The sequence below is a fragment of the Ambystoma mexicanum genome, chromosome 5q (assembly GCF_040938575.1).
Source record: "Ambystoma mexicanum isolate Mex_15411 chromosome 5q, UKY_AmexF1_1, whole genome shotgun sequence".
NCBI lineage: Eukaryota > Metazoa > Chordata > Amphibia > Caudata > Ambystomatidae > Ambystoma > Ambystoma mexicanum.
Window position 1 is genome coordinate 412,864,356 of NC_090933.1, and position 26,634 is coordinate 412,890,989.

The following is a 26,634-nucleotide window of genomic DNA, read 5'->3' on the forward strand; positions in this document are numbered from 1 at the left end:
AAGTGTCTAGGCCACTAGCATCCTGTAGACCTTGAGCCGGGGGCAATAACTCGGCCTGATTGTCTAAATAATCGATGCTGCCGGGTCCCGTGTAAACGGGGTCGACTTGATCATTGAGGTCATCAATGCCGAAAATAGACTGCATAGAGTCAAAGAACCCTGCTCTTGACAACGGTAGAAACAAACAATCGCCGACTGTCGACACCAAGGGCTTGACCGCCAACGGAATAGTTTTCGAAGCTAAGACCGCTCTCGATGCCAATGGTTCTTTCAGCGTTGATGGGCGCTCGGACAACCGATGGATGCAGTGGGCCTCAGCCTTGCGGCCTTCCGGCAATTTATGCTAGTAGGCTTGGTGTCCGAAGGCGCTTGACGTCGACAGACTGGTTGGCTTCAGGTCGGGAGCACCGAGCGCCACTTTGGCTGCCAAAATTTGCTGGTCAAGGGCCGGAACTGCAACTACAGCAGCTTACTGTCTAAATATTTCAAGCATAGAAGTTTTAAAATGTTCCCACTCTTCCCGAGTGGTCGGCCCCGCTGAGGGCTTACCTCCGACGATGAGCTAGACTTGTGCCGATGACAATGGTGCCGCTTCTTCTTCCGTCACAAAGACGATGAGGAATGGCTCCCGGAATGGGACTGTTTCTTGGTCTTTTTGCAATGTTTTTCTTTCCCCTTCTCGGGGGTGGGATTCTCGGCTTCGGGAGACTGGACAGGAGACTGCGACAGAGATTTTGCGGACGGTCAACCCAAGGCCAGTTTCCCGGCCCTCTCACGTAGGGATTTCGGCAAGACGTGCAGGCATCTGTGTTGTGACCAAAACCTAGACACCATAGACACACATCGTGGGGGTCGGCTACGGACATTTTGTCCTCGCAATTGCGGCATCGCGTAAAGCTCGAAATCCAGCGAGACGACATTGCTTCGAGGTTTTTTGAGGAAAACGTACATTTTTTAAAAAGTTGAGAAAACTCAGGTGTGTTCTTGATGCAGCGTGCAAGCGCGCAGAAAAAAGGAACTGAAGCATGGAGCGTAGTGACGTGCTATATATACAATGCCTGGCGTCACTTCCGGAGCCGATGATCGAGAGCCAGACAAGACAGATTGACGGCCGAGTCAAGGTCCACTACTCCCCCAGGCGAAAAGTTTCAGAGCAGCAGAGCTGGATGATGGATATCTATCAAGATGTGGAATCTGCGGGAGAAAGGCAATCCATTGAATTAGCGGTATCAAGGAAGTAGTACCTGGCTTACCAGGTCCAGATCCATTTTATACGTTTCAGTAGAGGTACAGGACTGTGGTGGGCCTTGAGCGGATGACAGGGTTATGTGAGTGGATCAAGTGGTACAGAAGGTTGGATTGCAGGCAGATGAATAGTCAGTAGGCTAGTAAGCGGCAGTGTTTGTCCTGTGCAAAGAGCTGGTATACTGTGCTGGGTCTGCATACTGAACATACACTATATTGTGCCAGCAACCATACATTGCAGATACTGTGATGGGCTTACATTAACAATGAGCATACATATTAGCTTAAGTACATAATGTGTGTATACTGGAATGGAATTGCGTACTTTACATTTGCTATGAAGGGCCACATATTTTATTTGGGTGTTTTGTAGAATACTGCACATTGCCTTACGACCACTTTGAAATTCTTGTCCACTAGGCAGACATTGTGAATTTGAAAGTTCAGTTCTCATGTTGATTATTCCATTTCATTGTTTGAACAGCCTAAAGGGGTATTTGGTCTAGAGTTTGAAGGAGAGTTACCAGTGGAGTGATCTTTGACTAGCATGGGGGTGGTCCTGGACTGGCATGCTACAGGCTACAGGGCAAATGTGTTTCTTCAGTTGTAAACTTCAGCTTTCCTGGTTCTAGAATCTATGAGCCCTCTCTATTTGAAAACAGTCTGTATATAGTTGTTGCCTGGCCTTATCAAATGCCACTTTATCCAGTTCTAACTTCAGTACGGGACATCAACGTTTTCCTTTGGAAATTAGGGTGTATGTATATATAAATGCTGGGACTAGTGCAAGGGTTAAGCCAACAGACAGTATGCTGTTAGTTTTGGTTTCCCCTTTTCCATGAAGAGCAGCGTCCCAGAATGCAAAGTTCTATCGGCAAAAAAACGGCTGGGTATAATGACATGAGACCATTTCGCAACTATGACTGATTGACTTTCCTAAACACCTTATAGAAACATCAACCTGCGTTCTACTTCATCACATGCAACTTCTTATGCATACATCTCTGACTGTGCACCAAATCAAAGGCAACTTTGCCCTTAAGGCGCTTTGCGATTAATTTGAGAATGCTGAGTGGATCTGCCATCTTAGTGACAGATCCTTACAATTGCCATGGAAATATGAGAAATTAACTTTGTTTGCACATTTAGGCAGACCAGCATATTCTTAAAATAATAGAGTATGATGATTGACTAACTTTTGTCTCTGAACAGGGATAAAATAATAAATGTTTTAATTGCAAAACGCCTGGATATCCTGGGCATCGGTGTCATGTTATGTTTATTTATACCGTGCAAAATAATAAATGTTTTAATTGCAAAACGCCTGGATATCCTGGGCATCGGTGTCATGTTATGTTTATTTATACCGTGCACCGCTACCACCCAAGGGCAGTCTCCAGGCGCTCAGTGAATGGAGGTAGTAATATTTACTGTTCTATCTTCATGAATGCATACACAAACAGCACTTGGTATTGCGTCACTCATACAGTGGAGTTGTTGGAGATTTATGAATGTATGTAATGTTGGGCCACAGGAAGGGACAACACCATCAGTCACCAGAAGAGTCCTTATTCTCCTTGCTTTAAATATGGTGTTTCTGGTTGTGGAACTAATAGTGATGGGTAACCTGTGGTTCTTTTTATGTATAGTGCTGTTAATAATGGATGATCGTTACCGAGCCCACATTTTAATGTTTTTTCTTTGATCGAAAATACATGTTGTCCAAAGAAAGAGTTAAATGTTTTTATTTGTGTGATCTAATTATTTATATTTTTGTATTTCTTATTCAGCCTAAAACGCGATATGCGTAAGCTTGCTCAGGAGGAGTGCGGCTATGAAGAGCCAACTGTGGCCATGTCTTTTGTCTACTTTGAGAAGCTAGCGCTCAAAGGGAAACTGAACAAGCAGAACCGGAAGCTTTGTGCCGGGGCATGCATTCTGTTAGCAGCCAAAATAGGCAGCGACCTACGAAAGCACGAGGTTAAGCATCTTATCGACGTAAGTGGCATTGGGGCTACCATTGACGTGTGAAGGAATAGATGTTAAGAAATGTACATTATTTTGTCTTCATTGCATGTAGCATTGCACACTCTGTTGGGCAGGGAGTGCTGGACTGAATATTGCCTTCGATGGTTGAGTGAGTTTTGAACATTAATACTAAGATCAGGTTGGGATGTTGAAGCAGGAATAAAACTCAGTGTTTGCAATTTGCAAGGCTGTGCTGGGATATATATATTACACAGCCACGGTAGTGGCTGTGTATTTATGGTTAAGTTGCTGTTTCCATAGGAAGAGCCCTTTTTGGGCGGCTTATAACTTCGCTCTCCCTGGACGAATCCTCACCAAACTTTGCAAAAAAAAAGTATATGGATCACTCTGAATTTTGGTGAGGTTTGGTCCAGGGGGAGCAAAGTTATAGGGGGGGTCCCAAAACTTCTTTTTTTCCCATAGACTGAATGGGGAAAAAACTTTGCTCACGCCTACAGCCTAAACCGCTGGAGGGATTTTCACCAAATTTGGACCAGGAGCAGCGGCTTGGTCCCGAAAGCGTGCTTTTGGAAATTTGGTGAAAATCTGTCTAGTAGTTTTTTAAAAAAATGACCAAAAAGTAGGTCACAAAAAATGTGTGATTTCTATGTTCGGTCCGCGGACAGTGTCCTGATTGGCCAATCGGCTTCCGTCATGTCCCCGGACATGCAACGTGTTCACTGATTGGACGGTGAAGAGCGTAAAGTGCGTCAGATTTTTGGAAATGCCCACCATCTTGGATTTGCGGACGTCCGAGGACAGCGCGGTGAAACTTGGTGGAAAAATACTATTTAGTTTAGTGTTTTGGTGTGTAAGACTGTTTGGGGAGGGTGGGGGAGTAAGAGATGGGTTAAATGTTGTATTTATTTAGGTGGCAGGCACCCTGTTGTGTTCATTCTGATCGTGGACAATATGGGTGTCCTGAAATGTTCGTAAATAAAGGAAATGGGGTGTCCTGAGGACACTAAGCCTGTCCGTATGGTTCGTAGGCAAGTTGAAACTGTTCTAAGAACACATCAAGTGTCCTGGGATGTTTGTTCTTAGGACAGTTTCAGCTAGCTCACGAACAATTAGGACAGTTCTAGCGTCCTCAGAACACCCCCATTTTGTTTATTTACGAACATCCCAGGACACTTGATGTCTTCTTAGAACAATTTCATAGTGTCCTCAAAACACCCCCATTTTGTTTATTTACGAACATTCCGGAACACTTGATGTGTTCTTAGAACAGTTTCAACCTGCCTACGAACAGCACGGACAGGTCTAGCGTCCTCAGGACACCCCCATTTTGTTTACTTACGAACTTTTCAGGACACCGCGTGTGTTAGTTTGATTACGGACATCTCGGACACCGAATGTGTTCTTAGAACATCTCCATTTTGGTTAATTGCGGATATCCCGGACATCTCGTGTGTTCTTGTTTCAACTTGCTAGCGAACAGTACGGACAGGTATAGTCTTCTTAGGACGCCTCCATTTTCGTTTCTTCACGGACATTCCAGACACCCGCGTACACTTATACTTCAAATATGTTCTTGCAGTAATTCACTTAGGGTCCACTCAAAGCATATGAAACATATACAAAGGGGAAAACACAGACTTGGAAGAAAGCAATGCTTTCAAGATCAAGATGATTAGTAAGGTTATCAACACTGTCTTATAGTTCTGTTGTTTTTTTTATTACTGTACTTTCTCTGGATATGGTCATATTTGTACACATTGCACGTACACTACTTTCCTTAGGGCTAGTCACAATATGTGATAGTTATACATAGGGAAGTAGTAACTTTGAAGCAGAGCAATCATTTCTGTGCATGAAGATAATCAGTTAGGTTACTTCACTTTCCCTGTATATGCTCATATTTGTATGTGTAGTTGTCTGTTTGTGTTTTGTGTGCAGTAATGCAATAATGTAGTTACAGATTTTTATTAGTTACTTATTAAATGTTTTACAGTATGCAAAACTCTAATAAGAAAGCATTTATAATGTTAGTATTTAACATCGCAAGATTATTAATATTGCATCTCCATCATGTCTCCTGCAAACTATGCCTATGTTACTACATGTGTACCTTGGTATATTATATTGGAAACAAAATCATAATACAATGCTATTTGGATTAATTCATTGCTTAATGAACTACTTACCTCATGATATTTATTCCAATGATCCTTGACACTACTTTTAACATTGCAATAAGAATCCCATGTACAGACTTTTCATGAAATGTAAATGCACATGTGATGTCATCAGTGATGTCATCAATGACATTTGTGATGTCATCTTTGATGTCCTGGGTGTTAGTCTTAGCAGTGCACCGTGGTGGCGCAAGTTATGGTTGCTTAGCTTACCATAACTGGCAAATTTCAGGGGTTTTTCGGTTTTACTTGGAACCATAACTTCCCTTTTACAAAGTTTTTTTACTGAATATATATATATATATATATATTTCTGAGGCTTGTGGCATCTGCTTAGATCACATGCTGTGCATAGGCCAACATCTAGTGGAAGCTGCGGAGTATTACAGTTTGGTTTTCGAAACTCGAAAATGGGTGTCGACAAAGGGCGTGGCAGTAATACTATCCCTAGTGTGACGTCCACTGTACCCATGATCCCTCACGCGTGTAGGACCCTCAGATTGTTTTTTTCCGCCATTCTTGACGGAAGCATTGTTGCAGAGTTCCCTGGCTTTCAGCCATTTCCACATTATTTATAATTGATCTAAACATTCCTGTTCTCTTAATCCCACGTCGAGAGATCGGAGATCGACGCCGGTCCGAAGAACGAACAACCGTCGAGACTGCACAACAGACTTTGGGCCTGGGAAGGCCTCTGGCCTCGGCCCGTGCCTCGGAAGGCCTCTGGCCTCGGCCCTGCAAGTAGGGAGAGTGGGGGGGGTGGACATAATCACACTCACTTATTTCCTAAATCGCCCGCTGCCATTAGGTGACATATGGAGAGTACTCCATTTAAATTTTGCCCCAAGTGCAACCGCAAGTTTTCTTGTGTTGACAAACATACCACCTGTAACCTCTGTTTGCCTGGGGACCACCCCGAAGCGAACTACAAGGTGTGTTGGCTCTTTAAGGCAAAAACACTAAAGGACCGCTCCACTAAACGTTGGGACCATCACGCCAGGCAGCTCGAGGCCATGGAAGTGGTGGGATCCTTCAGTGAGGGCAGCAACGCCGAAGTTTCGGATGGCGAGGGCACAGGGGCGTCGAAAGACACCCAAGCGCTAGTCCCCGACCTCGGAGGATTGCCCGGAGGGCAGTTATGGGGAACATACCCGGCGACACGAGCGCTACCCATACTACTACACACCAACCCCAGCCGAGATGCGACACGCGTGTCGAGTACTCGGAAGAAAGAGGCACATAGGGAGCGGTCCACATAATCAGTGTCGTCTGGGCGTTCCAGGTCGAGATCGCCTCACGACACACGGCAACCGTCCACAGTTGCCAAGAGTGCCTCGCTCCCCAAAGTCACAGAAGTATGGTCGTCAGAAGACGAATCCGACCTCCTCCCCCAAGCTGCACGCTTAGAATCGACTCCGGCAGCTCGTTCCACGTCTGCCTCCGAGTCTCGACGTTCACACTCTAAAGATACAGAAGCTAGCCTACACACCCCCGAATCTTGGTGCCAGGCGTTGAAAGATTCAGAGAAGGCCAGACCATCAGGGAAACACTCCTCTACTCATGGTAAAGGGGACATCAGAAGAAGTCGTCTCACACAACTTCTACACCCCAGGTCCACAAAGACAAACATGGGTCTTCAGATAAAGTTAAATTTAAGACCCCTGAACCTGTCTCCAAACCTAAAGTTATCCCTCCCACTCTGCAGGATATGGGAATAGGAGAGGAACCTCAGCAGGAGGTAGTCATCCCCAGTTCCAGGGAATGGAGCTCTGATGACATTAACAGGGTGATGAGAAGAATGTCTTCTTTGGCTAACTTCTATGAAAAAAACCCTGATTATTTTCTAAGCTATCGGAGTACCCCTTACAACTCTACTCCTTCAGGATCCAAAGATCCTCAGCCTCCCAGTAAAAGACCTCGTGATGGAACTCCAGTTTAGGGCCTGATTTCAGACCCATTCTCCATTCAACCTTACCACCAGTATGCTGAAGACCCAGACATACAAATGCTGGACAACCAAGCGGGAGTCGATTATTATGGAGACAACGAGGACCAGGATGAGGAGGAGGAAGACGTGGCAGAGGTCTATAATCTAGACTCACCTGTTAACAAAGAACCACCGGTCACTGTGACTCACCTGTGGATAATCAGCCTCTACTGAATGAGGTCTTAGAGCTGCAGAGCACTTTCACATAGACACTCGGGGGGCTCAAGAAGAGAGGGACTTTGCAGAAGAGATCATGGGAGATAAGAAACCCATCGGCCAAGCCATACCTATTCTGAAGTCCATCCAACGCAGAATTGACCCTTCCCTCCTCACCCCTAATCTCACTAGGGCTGTCAACCCCAGAATTGAAAAACTGTTCAGGCCGCCCAGTCGGACCCACTTTATATAAGGGGTCAACTTAAACCCGACTCGTTGGTAGTCACTAACACCAGGAAAAGGGCGGGGACACCTCTGTCATCATCTGAAGCTCCCCTGATTTATGGGTTAGGAAGAAAATTGCCTCCACTTCCGCTTACCAGGCAAGAATCGCCAATACCACCACTCTGCTGGCAAGCTATAATTGCCACCAGTGGGAGCAGGTAGCTGCCCTCATCACCTCCGCACCTGAACCACTAAAGGGCCAGTTAGCCCAGATTTGCGTCGGAGGGTAGATCGGTGTCCGGGTGCATTCTAAAGGCGACCTTTGACACCGCAGATAATGCAGGCCGCCTCATCGCAGAGAACACTGTCATCAAGAGACACGCTTGGCTCAGACAGTCAGGGTTTAAAGCCGAGACCCAGGCTTTTCTCATTGACATGCCGGTGGAACCGAATGTCTTGTTTGGCAAAGCAGTAGAGGAGGCACTCAAAACTGCCAAGGATGAATACGATACCCTAAAGTCCCTGGGACAATTGACGAACAAACCCACGAACCAAAGAGGGAATAATAATAATTTTCGTCGCTCACGTGGACAAAATTCCCAGAGGGTTTCCAATTACTCACAGGGTCAGGGTACATCGTGGGGTGGCAACCAACAAAGTACCCAAAGTTACGGTAGAGGTAACAAAAGGGGCCGCGGTAGAGGCAGAGGCAGCCCAGCCGGAGGCGGTAAACTTCCCAGCAAACAGTGACGCTCCGCTCAGGGTCCCATCCCACACATCCTCAGTAGGGGGGCGCATTTCCAACTTCACCCAAGCATGGGAAGGGATCACCTCGGACAGATGGGTACTGTCCACAGTATCCGCAGGATACTGCATTGAACTGCTGGAGGGCCCCCGCAACCATCCTCCAAGACAAAAGATACACTCCCTGGACCACCAGAAGATCCTCCTCGAGGAAATCGTCAATCTTCTCGCAAAGGATGCAATGTAACTCGTCCCGGGCAACCAGGTAAACAAGGGTATTTATTCAACTTACTTCCTTGTGCCAAAAAAAGATTTGACAATGCGCCCAGTATTAGACTTACGCCCTGCAAACAAATATGTCAAGCCCCAAATATTTCACATGACTACGCTCCAAGAGGTAATGCCCCTCTTAGAAAAGGGAGATTACGTGGCAATATTGGACATGAAAGATGCCTATTTTCATATTTCCATGTTCACAACACACAGAATATTCTTGCGCTTCAAGGTGGACAGTCAGCACTACCAGTTCAAGGTGCTGCCCTTTGGTATAGCCTCGACTCCAAGGGTATTCACCAAGGTACTGTCATGATTCCTGCCAATCATGTCCCCAGCCCTCCAAGATGTCAGGCTGGAGCCAGGCCACGATCACCTACATGGCCCTCAAGGGCCTCTCCATCCCTCCAAAGACCCACTTGGAGTCAGACTTGGCGCTTGTGGCACCAGACTCATTCACTCCCATAGGATAACATTGGGGATTGGACTTCTAGTGCTTTGATGGGGACAAGATGGATGCCCCCACATATTTCGGTTCCCAGAACTGCATATGCAGTCTAGACTTTTTGGGTGTGGTTCAGCCCAGAGACACCTGGGATACCCAGCGACTATTTAAGCCACGCCCAGGCTGAGAAACATGCTTTGTGTTTTCTGCACCTGCAGCGTGACACTCACTGTGTTCGGAACGCTCTCCAGTAGGCCTGCATCTTTCTTCTGCGCTCATCTCCTGCAAGAACAAGAACACCGTTAGGAACAGCCTTACCTTGCGGCGCTTTTGCCCATCATTCATCGGTCCTTCTTTTCTGCGGCGGTGTCATTCCCATCCCGGCACGCCGCTTCCTAAGGAAAAGGGAAAAGAACAGAAAAAAGGCATTAGTAAGCATTCAGCAAATCTTCGCTTATTTTTAAAGACTGTACGAGCTTCAAACGCTTACCTGAATCCCAGCCGCTCTGGGGGAACTCTGTCTCCGGAACTTCTCATCCACCTGCAAGATGGAAAAGACACTCCAGGTTAGCGTGGAAACATCTAGAGGCGCCGCATACCACGCTTACTCGCGCATCGCGCTCTCACTCACCTTCAGCGCTACTCATCTCAGCAGCACGTCGCCATCCCCGGACGCCGGCCATCATCTAAGGAAGGAAAGGAACGAAGTTAGATAACTGTTCAAAAGACTCATTATACTTACCTGTTGGACTCTTGCCAGTGAAGTAACTAGGCAGCAACGAGCCCGCATCAATCAAAGCGCCCCTGCGCTGAAAGCAGGACGGAGAGCACACTTTCCAAGAAAACAAGGTGAGCTGTGGATCAAAGGGAAGGGTTGGACCCCGGGGAAGGAGGGGTTCAAGCACACAGAGACAATAGGGAGTTAAACTCTACCAATCCTGTGTTTCAGGCCCAGTCTCCAGTCGAGTAGACTTCCGGGAAGGGTTCGAGGTCATAAGAGGTCAGAACAGGCTGAGTGACGTCCCCGTGGATACCAGGTGAGCGTTACAGAACACAAAGCCTCACTTCAAAATCCACCTGGGCATCATGGAAACGTCAGAAACCGACCAGTTAGCCCACATGTTGGGCAGCTACGTTCCGAAGTACATGCAGCCAGGCAGGAGACCAAAACCCTGAGGAGAGAGCTGATGGTAGCCAAAGAACGCACTGATGATTTAAGCCGGCAACTTCTCCAGTCACAAGTAGGGCATGCACCATTGCCGGGAAGCGTGCCCTCGATGGCAGCACCATCAGCCAATCCCGTTCAGATAACCGTTCCTGGGGCAGTTCCCTTGTCCGCGCCCGAACGACTTACGGGGGATCCCAAGAGGTTTGCAACGTTCATGAACCAGTGCCGCCTGCACTTCCTTTGTAGACCAGGGGCCTTTCCGAATGACCAATCACGGGTTGCTTTTGTGCTATCCTACCTGAGTGGTAGCGCCGCGGACTGGTCTGTACCCTTTGTGGCCCAAGACGATCCTTTGCTGCATGACTTCAGGGGCTTTCAGCAGGAGATGGAAAAGCTGTTCGCCTGTTGTACTCGTGGGCAGGGATTAGACAACGAACTTCTGTCCCTACGCCAAGGGAATCAAGACCTATTAACATACATAGCCACGTTCAATAGACTCGTAGTTGAAGCAGAATGGCCAGTGGAGAAGAGAACCACGTTATTTCATCAGGGGTTGCGGGGGGGGGCTCAAGGATGTTCTCGCACAAGTAGTAAACCCCCCGAAAGACTGCTCAGAATTCATTGACCTTGTTGTTCAACTGGATCATAAGTACTAGGACCGAAGAGCAGATCGAATCAGACCGGACCCTCGCCCTATGTATGTGCGTTCAAAGGACAATATTGCCCGCACAACGGAAGGTTCAGGAGAACCAATGAATATCGGGGGGGGGGGTCATATCCCCCTTGACTAAAGCGGAAAGGGATAAAAGGAGACAGCAGCAGTTATGTCTGTACTGTGGAAGGTCAGGTCATTTCCTTAAAGAGTGCCCTGTGAAGCCACCAAGGAGGACGGTAGGGGCCAGGGACAAGGAAGATACCATCAAGGAATCGGAAAACTCCCCAGCCCGGCAAGTGTAGGGGTCCACTTGTCGAGCGAAGTAAGTGAACTACAGACCTCCCATTTTGCACTATCTGTGGTCTTGATCAATCACCAACAACCATCTCGGACGCACGCAGTAAGAGCGTACATTGACAGTGGAGCCGTTGGGAATTAAATCGACCAGGATCTTGCGGCAAAGATGCGGCTTCCGTTACGCCCTAAATCAACCACGGACACCTTTACCACTGTCGACGGCACGGAAATAGCTTCTGGTCCAGTATCCCAATGCACTGCTGCTTTAACCCTTCTGTGCCAGTATGGACACCAAGAATCTATCGTTTTCGACCTCATTAAGGCACCACAGTTCCGGTTGATTTTGGGAATGCCATGGTTGGTAGCTCACAATCCTCGAATCGATTGGCGAGCAAAAGAATTGGCCTTTCCCGAGACTTGCACCCACACGTTATCGCCAAGAGAAACAACCAATAGACACCAGAACCGCCACGCTTGCGACTGTGGCAATCGGCACCATACCAAGTGAATACCAGGAATTTCAAGGTGTCTTTCAGAAAGAACAGTCTAATACCCTGCCACCGCATAGACCAAACGATTGCCAAATCGACCTGATACCCGGCGCACAAATCCCTTGTGGGTGAATTTACGCACTCGCAGAACCAGAAAACCAGCACCTGAAGGCCTATCTTGACCAATACCTGGCCAACGGGTTCATCCGTCCCTCGAAGTCTCCAGCAGCCAGTCCTCCATTCTTCGTACCAAGAAAGGAGGGGGACTTGAGAACGTGCATCGACTATCGCACACTGAACCAGATTACCGTAAAAAAACGCTACCCTCCTGCCACTGATCCCTGAACTGCTTGATCAAGTCAAAGATGCCCAAATCTACACAAAACTAGACCTGAGGGAGGGCATATCACCTTGTTCGCGTAAAACAGGGGGACGAATGGAAAACCGCTTTTTCGCACCAAATACGGCTTGTACGAATATCAAGTAATGCCCTTTGGCGCGCCTGCAGCATTTCAATACTTCAGGCACGCTTACCTGAATCCCAGCCGCTCTGGGGGAACTCTGTCTCCGGAATGTATCCATCTGCAAGAGGGAAAAGGCACTCCAAGTTAGCGTGGAAACATCTAGAGGCGCCGCATACCACGCTTACTCGCGCATCGTGCTCTCACTCACCTTCAGTGCTACTCATCTCAGCAGCACGTCGCCATCCCCGGACGCCGGCCATCATCTAAGGAAGGAAAGAAACGAAGTTAGGGAACTGTTCAAAAGACTCATTATACTTACCTGTCGGACTCTTGCCAGTGAAGTAACTAGGCAGCAACGAGCCCGCATCAATCAACGCGCCCCTGCGCTGAAAGCAGGACTGAGAGCACACTTTCCAAGAAAACAAGGTGAGCTGTAGATCAAAGGGAAGGGTTGGACCCCGGGGAAGAAGGGGTTCAAGCACACAGAGACAATAGGGAGTTAAACTTTACCAATCCTGTGTTTCAGGCCCAGTCTCCAGTCGAGTAGACTCCAGGGAAGGGTTTGAGGTCGTAAGAGGTCAGAACAGGCTGAGTGACGTCCCCGTGGATACCAGGTGAGTGTTACAGTACTGGCGGTGGTGGCGGCACACTTACGCAGGGAGGCAATCCCAGTGTACCCTTACCTGGACGACTGGCTCATCACGGGGGAGACCCCAGTAATTTGCAGTTCCAACATACAACGAACGATCGACCTCCTCTTCGAATTGGGTTTCTCAATCAACGAGAAAAAGTCAAACCTGGTGCCAAGCACCTCCAAACAGTTCCTAGGAGCTGTCCTAAACACGCAAGAGGGGTTGGCCTTTCCATCAGAGGCAAGAATTCGGACTCTACTACTGCAAATTCCTCAATATCAGCCCGGTCACCAGATAAGGGTGTGCAAAGCGATGTGTTTGCTAGGCATGATGGCGTCATGTATTTACCTGGTTCCCCACGCACGCCTGCGCATGCGACCCATGCAGGAATGGTTGGCGAAACAGTGGTCTCAGGCAAGTGGTCAGTGGGACGATCTAGTGGTCGTTTCGCCAACACTAGTACAGAGTCTTCACTGGTGGACAAGAGGGAACCTGTCAAAGGGGAAACCCTTTCACGACCCGGAGATACAGGCCGTAGTCACTACAGACGCGTCCCTGTCGGGGTGGGGAGCACACCTCCTTCACCACACAGCTCAGGGTCTCTGGTCTCACACACTGGCCAAGAATCACATAAATCTGCTAGAGCTTCTGGCAGTCTTCAGAGCGCTTCGAGCGTTCGAACCCCACCTGTTGAACCTGTCAGTGCAGATCTTAACAGACAGCACAACAGCTATGTTTTACATAAACAAATAGGGAGGGACTTGTTCGCCAAATCTGTCCAATCTTGCCCAGAAAATTTGGATATGGGTACTCAGACGGAACATTTACCTGTCATCTCAACATGTTCCTGGGGATCTCAATTCACTAGCGGACGCCTTGAGCAGAAATCCCCTCCCAGAAGAACATGAATGGTGTCTACACGAAAAAGTCGTAGGAGACCTCTTCTTACAGTGGGGTTTCCCCACTATAGACCTATTTGCCACAAGCGAAAACAGACAATGTCCAGGATTCGCATCCAGGTTCCCCCAGCCAGGCTCCAGTGCCCTGTGGATGAACGGTCAGGGATGTTTGCCTACGCTTTTCCACCCACTCCTCTAATGAGGAAGTTGGTCAACAATATGCAAAGGGAATCGATGACGCTCATCCTAGTTGCTCCCATGTGGGCGAGACAACCGTGGTTCCCACACCTGCGCAGACTGGCAGTGTGTGAACCCATCTAACTCCTGTGCTTGCACAACCTACTATCCCAGCACCAAGGACAAAGAGTGCATCCTCAAACCAGCTCCATGAACTTGGCAGTATGGCTCCTGAAGTCAAGAGTTTGGCCATCTCAATCGACCACTGAGATGCATGGAGATCCTAAGAGAATCTAGGAAACCAAATAAATGGAAGAGATTCGTTATTTGGTGCCAGAATAAACAGATCAACCCAGTTGATTGTACTCCTTCCAATATCGTTACCTACATGCTCCACCTGCCGGACGCAGGGTTGGTATTTAATTCACTCAAGGTACACCTGGCGGCGCTATCGGTCTACACCACCTCCCATAACAAGGTGTCGTGGTGGAAAGTACCAGTGGTTAAAGCATTCATGGAAGGGGTTAAGAGACTCCACCCTCCAATTTCTAACCCACCACTAGCATGGGACCTTAATGTGGTGCTTGCTAAACTCATGGGCCCCCCCATTTGAACCCATGCATAAAGCTAGTCTCAAACACCTGACCTATAAGACTGCTTTCTTAGTAGCCATTACATCCATAAGAAGGGTCAGTGAAATTGAGGCTCTGTCAGTGCAGGATCCTTTCTTTACTGTTCATAAGGATCAACTGGTTCTACAAACTCATCCTAGGTTTTCACCTAAATTAATTCCTAAATTCCACGTTAACCAGTCCATTGAGCTACTGGCCTTCTTCCAAGAACACAAAAGCTCTGCTGAGGTGAAACTACACACTCTAGATGTGCGAAGAGCGGTCCTCTACTATGTAGACCGCTAGGAAAGACAGACCAACTGTTCGTCTCCGTAGCTACAGGCAGAGAGGGGGATCGCGTCTCTAAAGGTGCCATCTCAAAATGGATAGTCAAATGTATCAAGCTGTGTTACTCCCTTTCTGAAAAAACTCTGCCTTTTACGCCAAGAGCCCACTCTACAAGTGGCACTGGGGCCACTCTGGCCTTCATTGCAAATGTACCCCTTGACACCATTTGCAAAGCAGCTACATGGAGCTCTATTCACACTTTTACTCAGCACTACTGCATTGACACTCATTCAAAGACAGATACTCAAGTGGGACAAGCGGTTCTAAGACATCTGTTCGCTCATGACCCTTCTCGCATCCCACCTCCTTCTAACACTGCTCGCTAATCTATGCACAGCATGTGATCTTAGCAGATTCCACAAGCCTCAGAAGGGATACATTACTCACCGTAATCGTATTTCTGATGCTTGTATCTGCTTAGATTTACATGCGCCCGCCCTTCTTCCCCTCTGAGAGAAGGCACATGGATGCTTGTAGTCTTATCTATCTATCTGCTTGGATAATCTGTACTCACGCTACTACTCATGCAACCTCATGTCAGAAAAAATACAATCTGAGGGTCCTACACGCGTGAGGGATCATGGGTACAGTGGATGTCACACTAGGGATAGTATTACTGGCACCCTCTATGTCGACGCCCATTTTCGAGTTTCGAAAAACAAACTGTAATACTCAGCAGTTTCCACTAGATGTCGGCCTATGCACAGCATGTGAATCTAAGTGCACAGCATGTGAATCTAAGCAGATACAAGCATCAGAAATACGATTACGGTGAGTAATATCTCATATGTATATATATAGTCTGTGATTAATCTAATTATGTCCTCACTCCTTTCCCTGAGGTAGTCTCTCCAGCAGCTGCTACCTGATCCTGACCCTGGGGGTGGCTGTATGTGGGCGACCTTCAAGGAGAAGGGATGACACCATTGGGAAAGGTCAACTATCCCCCATTGCCTCTTGGGGAGGTTCCCTACATTCCTCAGGCCTTCATGGCTTATTGCACCACTCATCCTCATTCTGAATCCAGTATTAATATTCCCCGACGTGATAACCAGAATAATACATTACTTACTGAGACAAGGAAGAGGCAGGGTGCAGTTGTGATTACTCCTGAAAGAATCACATATCAGCTTCCTCAACAACACACAAAGAATCATCCATCAACTACTGAGATTAGGAAGAGACAAAGAACAGTAAAGATCACTAAGGCCGGAAACCTACGCTGCGGTCTAGTCTTTGGAATCTCTTTAATCAGACCGGAAGGTTTAAAATCTGTGCAGCCAGCAGCAATGAGAAAGAGCTGCAGACGCTGAGCTGCGCGGTTACCTGCACGAGAAGCATCCGGAAAGTTGGGGGGAGAAGACGCTGCAGCAAATGCTACCAAAGCTAATCCACCCAGCAGGAGATGGAACCAGAGTGCAGAGGGCGCTGCCCGAGAGTCCAAGGCTGCTGAAAACTAAGACCGGCACAGCAGAGGCGCAGCGGATGGCAAGTCGCACACCAAGCCCACAGTTGAAGAGAACAGAGACAGAGGGGCGCGAGAGACACTTGAAGCACCTGGTAAGCCCAGGGAAGCGGAGAGGGTTGCCTGAAAATGTGTGCTGCTTTGAAGGAGCTATCCATTAGCAAAGTGACGTATGTGAAAAAGCTAAAAGACCCATAAGCTATTCCTCAAATGGGTCGTTGAGCCTGCCTCTTAAAGGGACAGAGAGAGAAAACGGAGTAAAGGTGAACGAACTTGAGAGAGGGGCAAAAGCCCAATGTATGAAAGACAGAACCATTCAAGAAATGGTACGCCACTATTGGGCTGGTATTGTTTCATGGGTAAAAGAGAATTGTAATAAAGATATGTTATGAAAGTCCTGGTAGGAGAGTATACCACGTGAAGAGAATTATTGTATGGAAATCCTGGCAGGGCAGTATACCAGGACAAAGCAAGTGTGTGTTAAAAAACAAGAGAATCCTTAGGAAGTCCCATGCCCTAAGATCTTGAACTATTTAAAACGTGATTCTTTGTTTTGAACTAACCTGCAAAAAGGAACCTGGTGTAACAATTTCACTGAGAACTGTGTGTGCGCCAAGAGAGAGAGAAGCCATCCCCTTGGGCTACTACAAGAAACGTGCATATTGGTAACAGGAACCTGGGGAAGGGGGCCATATACTGGAACTGTGAAGATTGTCCACTTGGAACATTTTGTTTGAGTCATATCTTTTCGTTGAATTGTAACATTTGTGCACCTTGAGATCCATAGATAATTTCCTTTGCACCTTAGAGTTAATTTTTAGAGTGTGAGGGCCAGAATAGGATTTCGAACACAGGACATGTTTTCACTTTGGATATCTTGACAACAGACAGACCCCTTAGTTTTTGGTTGAGGTAGGGAAATACCAACTAGGATAGTAAGGCATTTCCCCAACCCTTTTGATTTTAAATAAAGGCTTATAGCCAAAACTAGGAGTCTGCTTCTTATTCCAAGCTCCTCAAAGCTCTCCACTTCAGCAACCCTCATCGATTTGTATATTTGAATGTTGCTTCAGTGTTCAAATTAAGTAGACAAAACATATCTGTGCTGAGAGGCTGCAGTGAAAACAGATAATCTGTTGTATACATTGCTTCTCTCTGCATTTCTTCTGTCTCTAAGCCCTGCAATAACAGGTGTTATTACTCTATTTAATGGTATTCTGTTTATCAACCTCTGCAAGTTGAAAGGACTGTTAAACATCTGTAGAAAGATGCTAATGCTTTTTGGGTCTGGCACTAAGGGTAACACCCATGCTTCAGCACAGGTCAGCAAGAGCATTGGTTAGGTCCCAGGAACATTATCAATTTTTGAGTAAATCATTAATGCTCATCTAATGAACATTGCTTCCTAAGTCTGGCTCCTCCTCGTCATTGCACATGGGGTGCGGTGCAATGTGGAGATCACCTCGGTTGGAATTAGAAGCCATGGTTTTTGAAGATGTGTTTGCTTTTATTTTAAAGTCTGTAGGCTATGCTGTGTCATGTTAAAATCAGGCATAATAGCCTCAAAAAGTACAGTCTTTTGGGTTTATGGGCATGCAATCATAATGATGGTCTTTGGTGGCCCTGGATGCTACAGAATTGAGGGTATTGCTTTACTCATTTGGGTTGGTTTGATAAGTAACTGGGGCAATGCCCCAGAATACAAACATGCACTTGTTGTGTTTCCTATGCCTTTTACTGATGTCATTGGTAGAAACAGACTCCCACCATTTGAAATTTTCGAATTTAAAAGGCTTCTTCTGGGGCTAGAATCCCTTAACCACATGGAATTCGATCCCCCTTTGGTTTTCCAAACACATGCCTCTTAGAATGTCATCTTCTGCCGCAAGTACATGGATTGAAAAGTCTGTGCATTGACTAGTTCTACCACTAGCATCAGAAAAGTTGATGTGGAATGACATGTCCAGATAGGATTCAGGTTTTGAATTTCAAAAATGTTGGGAGTGCTGTATGCCCGTTTTTGTGCTGGCTTTTTATTTTTACAACCATGCAAGCTTGTTTTGTTAATATCTACATATATTTTCTTTTTAAAAACTGTTCCCTTAGAGGGCGCTCGAGAGCCCGCGCAATATGACTGCCGGGTGAACGAGCTCCAAAATGTGACAAGCGAAACTCTGGGATTACTTTCCCATGTAGCGGCGCCAGTCTGTGGAGGAAACAATTGCAGGGTGTGCCTTAACGCTTGAGGCAACGCTGGTAAAGAAATCGGGGACTTTAACCGGTTGCCTGCCCCATATCGCCGAGCTGACATGTTGAGCACAGAGGCTGGGCCGCTTCCCGCGCTCTGGAGCCGAGGGAGCCGACAGCTGGATCAGCCAAATGCGATACACAGATCGCTTCAAGAGACAAACCCGCACGGCAACGGGACACTGGAGGCAGCGGACGACCCAGCATAATGGCTGGAGCAGACACACAGCACCGGGGAAAATAACTGAGGCCGCCTCGTGGTGCCGATAAGCCAGCCACACTGAACGCTTGTAGGCAGATGGCACCAGGAAACTAGGGGAAAAAGTAAACCGGGCGATTGAGCCTTGGCCCCAACTGCCGGTGAGGTTGGGGGGGGTCCCCCAAGCCCACTGGCCGACCATTGGTCCCATTTCACACCGCAGTGTGGAGGCTGCCTGTGTCACGTGGAGTGGGCCTGCCATACCCTACCATTTCCTGTATGCGGGCCAGAGCTCACACTGCAATGAAGCTGAATGCAGAGCGGGGACATACCTGCCACAGTCAGTGCCCGGGGGATTGAAGTTGCATGGGCATGGAGGGGGAAAATGGCTAGAATAAACAGGCATGTCCTGCACGCTGCCAAGTCAGATGGCAGTCTAGCAATGCCTTCCTGGCGAACATACTATATGGCTGCACAGATAGGATGGGGGAAAAGGTGGCTTAACGGGGAGGACACTTCCAGTTGGCACGCAATTGAACTGTAGGCTCTCCTTCCACATACATCCAGTGAGATCTTGGCATTAAACCCAAACCGCTCACCAAAGACCCTCACACGGCACCCCTTAATAGGCCCCACACTAACACAATGGCATAAGATGCGCAAGATCACAGGCACTAATGCAAGTCTTGCCCCTCGGTGGATCTTGCTTCGTGCCCTACTCTCGTGTGGCAGCTCTGGACGGATTTAGGCGCAAAAGACGCTCTTGGGGATGTCAGGCTGATGGACTTATTTGAGGACAACACTCCCATACGAGGCTAAGGCAAGGCTGGGGATGGCAGAGTGCGACTGGTTGCAGTACCAAGCGCTTCACTCCATTATTGCTGCACATGCCACGAGAGACACTAGACTGAAGAACCCTCCCAATGTGAGAGAGAGGTAATGAGGGACCCCATGGAACATCCCAGACTCAAAACAATGTACTCCCTTAGCCTGCACAACAACTATAAAAGAAATATAACCCTGGCAGCTATGTGGGGAGAAGACCTTGAGGTAGAAATCACAGTGGGAGATATATATACGATTTCTTCACGATAATCCCACAAATGTCAGCAAATTTGAGACAGAGAGAGATACAATTCAAGATTATTCAGAGGGCCTATTTTACCCCGGCCAGACTGTACAGCATGGGCATTGCTACGTCGGCTGAATGCTGGCGAGGCAGCAGTAGGGTCGGAACTATGTGCCATATGGTCTTGCATTGCCCAAAATTATCGTTACTTTGGTCGAAGGTGGCACAGGAACTACAGGGATTGCCGGGGACTGCATTTGAGATTACCCCGACCGCTATGGTATTTGGGCAGGCAATTGAATATTGGCATGGAGATGCCCTGTCCCGCAGACTTATTCATATTGTGCTCCTCGCAACTGAAAAATTGACTTGCTGGATTGGAAAAGCCCAAACCCACGAGTAATCCGATGACAGCGACACTCTTGACCAAAATATGCACTGCTGAGCGTAGTTGCTTTCGCAAGACCGGACGCCCAGATCAGGCTGATAGGTTTTGGGACCTGGCAGGGCTATTTGTGCAAGTCAGAGATTTCTTCATTGTCATAAAGATAGTCTCAAGTGTTATTGACTTTGTAATATCACAACTACAATGGAAGGTGTACACCCAATCAGTTTGTTTGTTGTTATCCGTTTTGATTGGTTTGGTCTCCCCCTGCTACTATACTTGGCTGCCTCGGCAGCTACATATGAAGAGGGGGCAGGAGGGAGAGGGGGGACTGTTGGGTTGAGGACTACAGTTGATATCATCTGTGTATTACAAGATTATTGATTTCTGACTGTGCTGCTAATGTTTTCAATTGTGCAGTGGGCATGCTTGCTGTTCTGTAATTTGCTGTTGTCCTAGTGCTCTTGAATTTAAATGCATTAAACAGATAACTTTTTTTTTTAAAAGACTGTTCCCTCATTTTGATTTTACATGGATATAATATAGTTACTTGCCTTTTACTGATGTTGAACTATTATTTTACTTATTTTGAGAGCAAATTCAAATGTGCATCTTGCCATTTTCCGTTTAAGAATGTACAGACGAATATCATGCATGGTACAAATGCCCTGGGGTAGATATAGCATGGGGGTGCTTTGGGCCCAGGTAGTTTCATAGAGAGGGGATGAGCCTGGAATTCCCCTCTTATTGCAGCATGGTGTGGTGCAAGCACTTAGAGCTACAAAGCAGCATCCCAGACTTTTAGCTGAGATACCAAAACCTAGCCTTTTCCATTTTTGATGTCTGCCCCCTCTCTCCTGTGCAGTGAAATGGACCACGTCTTTGGAGAAACCAGGGTCCATCCAGGTAAAACCATGTCGGTTTATGGTAACTGGATTAGGCAATCTGTGCATGTATTTGTGTAGGTTTGCACTAAGAGAGAGACCTTTCATCGAAAGGCAGAGCTTCTACCACTTTCTTTGCCCTCTCCCTTCAGGAGAGGACTCAACAAAAAGAAGGCTTTTTGTTCATTACGAGTCAATAACTGCTTTTAAGCTGTACCATTTTGCACTTTTCTGTTGTTAAATGTCCTTGAGTTCACCTTCCCGATTCCTTTATGGAAAACTGTGAGAGCCGCAAAAGAAGTAGAGTATTTGAGTTATGCTTCCACACCAACTCTTTATGCAGTTACCCTCACTCCTCTTCGCTCAAGTTCAGCCGATCTTTTCCTCCCTGACCTTTATAGTTTGGATAGCCCCAGTTCCCTCCTGGGCAGTATACTCCCATTCTCCATCACAGGATCACCATTATGGATCAGAAAAACATGACTATCTCTGAGAGGGATATTGCTCATATGTGAAGATATGTTTGTTTCATAATGTTGATTCCCCCGTTTAAGAACTAATATTACAAGGAAGTTACGTTTCTACAAATGCATGCAGCCCATTTCTGCACTCCCAGTGCATAGTTTGTCCTTTTCCCCAAATCACATTCCTTCATGTAATGGGAAACACCCCTTTAATTTACCCTCTCTGTGCCCAGGATTGCCTTCCGGCTCCTAGTTGGTGAAAGTCCTATTGGACCAGAGAGAAGTGGTTGCAGTATACCATGGCAAAGGCAGGATGAATAAAGATGCAGTGGTGAAGTAATTAGGTAAGCACCTAGAGTAAGGAGTGAGAAGTAAGGGGCAGGTATTGACTTTTGGTGAGAGGTTAAGGACATATCAGGGAGCTATACCACCACTCCACTCCAAAAAACTTCAAACATATAGAAAGAAATACTAGCTTGTTAATAGTATGCACTCAGAATTTGACTATTCCAGCAAGAAATGGGAAACCATTCTGGTCCTGTTCATGCGTGCCTTTACACAGGTCAGAACAAAGCTAGAAGTGTTGTCCTCTTCACCATATCTATTGTCACAGGTGGCCTTAATAACTCACAGAGACTTCAGGGAAGTTTCAAGGGTTTTAATCTTTTTGTTCAATTATCAAACACACCTTCACATAAGGGGCTTTGAGAAGTGGTTCTAGGGCCATCCTTCTCTTGCTAGGCTCCCGTGGGATTCTCACCCCTAACCCCAGGCATCCGAAACCACTGGTTAGTGCTATGCCTGCTGTTTAGACTCTTGTCTGATCCTAGGGGTGGTTCCCACAAAGCAGGCTGTCTCAGCCCCCCCAAGGCACGATCCAACTGTCACTACTGTATCAATATCTTCCACTGTCACCTTAGCCTTTCTAGTCGATCTACATCTTCTCTGTTAACTCCTTCCACACTGCCTTCTGTCTGTCCGATATTTAACTCTTCCTGTCTCCTACCTCCACCCTTTGAGGCTAACTCTCCTCCCGATACTACTATTCTCATTTCAACACTACCTACCCTCTTTTCACTACTGCTACTCTCCTCTCACTACTACTACTCTCCTCTCACTACTACTACTCTCCTCTGTGATGATCCTCCAGATGGCGCCACTTCTCCCCAGAGGGGAGCCCCTTACCATGAGGCTAGAGAGGTGCAGCAGCTAACCAATAGTCCCCCTAGGGGTGGCAACATGCGGGAGGACGTCATGGAGAGGAACTCCTATCTTGGGGATAATGATGCGAGTGCGGGACACAGCACCTTTAACTCCCAATCCCACAGGGTAATAACATCCAAACCTTCTCTACCTATGTTACAGTCGGAAACCATGTGTTGTTGTAAACTGTCAGTCTCACTGTAAAGAGTATAGGGACGAATAAGAACCCAAGCATGTTACTATCAAGTAGGCAGAGTGTTCGACCAGCTGTTGTCAATTGAACTGGTGTTACGCTGGGTCAGTCCCCGCTAATTAAACCAAATAGCAAAGGACTTTGTTCTGAATCCGGAAGGATAACCCGTCAAGCGAGGACATCTTCGAGAAGCCCTCGAGGTTGAAACTAGGCTTCGGAAGACTGCAACAAGGCACCTCTCCAGTGTTTTAGGGACGTGCAGTGGGACACATCTTGCAACTTGGCTGGGAGGCGGCGTACTTGAAGTACAGATCCGTCGTGTGTGGACCGTGCGGTCCAAGTGCTGTGTCGATAACGCCTACTGTGGCCTACAGCGGAGCCACGCAGGCGAATTTATGGGGGGCATGAGAAACTGGTGGTGGTATGACCTGTAACTGGTGGACCGTCTGGTCCAGAACTTGCACTGATACTGCCAGCAGTACCTGGCCGCAAAGACAAGCAGGCCTATGAAGAGAAGCAGAAGTAGAAGGCGGAAGAACAAACCTGTGACCCTAGGCAAAACCGGTCAAGCATTCCCCGAGAGAAGGTAACAGGAATAAGAGTAAGTCTGGGAGGTGCCGGGAAAGTCGAGAAGCAGAAGAAGTAGTAGAAGAAGAGAAAGTAGTGAAGAAACATTGTGAAGCAATTCCCTGGCCAGTTCCACAAGTTTGGTACTAGAAAGTCAAGGAGGACTTGGGGAGCCTCTTCATGGTCCCAGTGAGGGCCCGTTAAAGAAAGTAGAGAGCAGAAGCAGCCCTTGGTGGGAACAAGATTTGTTAAAGAAGTTGAAAATAAGGTAGCCTGGAAAAGGCTTACAAAGTACTGGGTAGCAATCTAGGAGAAGGGAGTCATTCTTCTAGCCCCACCTGGAAATCGTGGAACTTTGTTTCTTTTTGTTGTGAACTTGGGAACCTCTCATTTGTTTGTGAACCTTGGAACATTTCCTGAGCTTGAGAACGTTGCACCTTAAGAGACTCATACCCAGGATAAGGGAGACATTCTCCTGGGTTTTAGAAATAACTATATTCGTTAGATTAGGATTTGTATTTAAGTGGTAGGGATAGAAAAGGAGTTTATACTAGGATGGTGAATTTTTGATTTGGACTACATAAACCTCCAGATTGCCAGAGTTTTAGTTTGTTTGAGGTAGGAAGACCAACTTTAGTTAGCAGTAGATAGGTTTGTTTTATGCTTTAAAATAAATGTCTATAGCAACCGCTAATGCATACAAATGTGCTATTGCATAGAGAACAAATCAATACCATGCACACCTAGTACTCACTCCACAAGAAGCACAGTGCAACCCTTTCTTTTTTCGCTAATGTACCGCTGAAAGCCATTTGCAAAGCAGCAACTTGGAGTTCAGTTTATACATTCACAAAACACTATTGTGTATTGTGACGACTCACCTACTCTTGTCAGGTCTCCTCAGAGGGGAGCCCTTTTCCATGAGGCTATGTGTGAGGCTGCTACCCAATAGTCCCCCTAAGGGTGATGTAATGCAGGAGGACCTCACAGGGAAGGACTCCCCTTCTGCGGACAAGGACTATCACCTAGGATACAGCCCATTGCACAGTGTCACACCTCAACCTTCCCTAACCTCCCCCTCCATTCCAAGCCACTTCCTAGACCAGTGTATTACTATAGTACTTGGGATACAGAAAGTACTAGGATGAAGAAAAGAACAGAAAACATGAAGATTACTCACTGTGCTAGTACTGGTATGAGGTGCCCTGAGGTGGCATGAAGATCAAAGCATCAAAAGAAACAAAGGACTTTGACAAGCCACCAGGGTGGGACTGGCAACAATGTCTAAGAAGAGATGATGGACTAAGGATATTGTCAAGGCCAGCCTGGAGAGGCAACAAGTGTGGAAACCATCCAGAGCAGGAGTTTCAAATCCTGTTGGCAGACCAGAGACACAGGAAGGACGACACCGGCGAGCCGCTGAGGGAGTCCTTGTTCAGTCTGGCAGGAGCTGAACCAGCACCCAGCCCAGATGAGCGAGGCAGTGGCATTACCTCAGGGAGATGGGCTTTCTGGCTGAGCAATGACATTGAGACTGTAAGAGTGGGAGCTGCAGAAAGTCCAAGGCACAGCAAGGTCATGTAAAGCGGACGAGACGGCAACCCTAGGAAGAACTGGATACTTGCCAAGAGCCCAGAGAAACTAACGGGAGGCACAGGTGGATTGGTAGGGATACAGGGCAGTAAGAGGGTCTTTTCTTAGCCCCTGGTTAACTCATGTTAAGACGAACATTGTGAATAGGGTTGCTGACCCCCATAGTGCAGATGTGTGCATCCAAGGAACGTTTCCTTGTCTCAGTGGTAGCCCCAAGGCCACTGAACCTCAAAGTGAAGATTTGTGCATCAGAGGAAAGCTTCCTCGTCTCAGTGGTAGCCCTACGGCCACTGACCCTCAGAGAGAAGACTTGTGCATCGAGAAACGTATCCTCCCAGCAGTGGCATGGATAAGTCCACTGACAACCAGAGAAGGGTCTGGGACCCCAACGCCAGTGAAGCAGACATCCAAGGAAATCTTTCTCATCACAGTGGAAGAGATGGTTCCACTGAAACGCAGAGAAAGATTTGGGACTTTGCTAATACCGTGAGAGAGTAGCAAAACAAAGATCAAGTTGAAGGATATGGAAAAGAACATTCAAACACCAAGAGAGAGGAATAGTCACTCTCCTGGAGAAGAAACTGGGGTCTTGAATATACTCGGGAGATGCAAGGGGATAGGAGTCACTTCCCCCCTGGCTTTGTTGTGAACTTTTTTGGAGGCTGCAGATCAATACCAGGAGAAGGGAGTCATTCTCCTGGTCCAGAGAGTTGAGTTGTACAAAGGTTTTGTTGGAACCACAAATCAGGGGAAGGGAGTCATTCCCCCTGGCATTCTTTTTCAAATGAACATTTTTGATACATCATCCGAATACCAAGAGAAGGGAGTCATTCTCATGGAGAAGGAACTTTCTGTTGGGTTATTCTTTAGTTGTAGTGTAAGGGACAAAAGTAGGTTTTGACACAGGAAGGTGGAGTTTGATTTTGACTGACATTCTGACAGATCCTTTAGTATTAGTTTGAGGCAAGGAAACAACCCTCTCTTAGAAGATAGGGATAGTGAGAATTTCATTTTACTATGAATACAAGTTTATAGCAAACATCATGCCAACCTTGTCTCAGTGTCCTCGTTCGACACCCTTACAGTATACCCATAATCAAAATCAGACCCACAGGTGGGTCAAGCAATATTAAAACATGTGTTCTCTACCAGCCCTTCAGCGCTCCGTCTCCTACTCTAAATACTGCTTGCTAATCTATGCAAAGTATGTGAATCTAAGCAGATTTGCAAGCACCAGAAGACAAACATTACTTACCAGTAATTATCTTTCTGTAGCTTGTGTCTGCTTAGAATCCCATACACCCACTCATCCTCCCCACGTGGGAGCAGAAGGGTACATACACATACAAGGGAGACAACATTTTTCACATGTCAGAAAATCT

At 47.1% G+C, this 26,634-nt stretch overlaps 1 protein-coding gene across 1 annotated transcript in view; it reads left to right on the forward strand.

Annotated features, from left to right (window-relative positions):
- The window catches only part of CABLES1 (Cdk5 and Abl enzyme substrate 1), a 782,082-nt gene that overhangs the window by 733,843 nt on the left and 21,605 nt on the right, over positions 1-26,634 (forward strand). Inside the window, exon 9 of the mRNA XM_069620896.1 lies at positions 3,036-3,243. Coding sequence (XP_069476997.1) covers positions 3,036-3,243 — 208 coding nt within the window. The remainder of the gene's footprint in view (positions 1-3,035; positions 3,244-26,634) is intronic.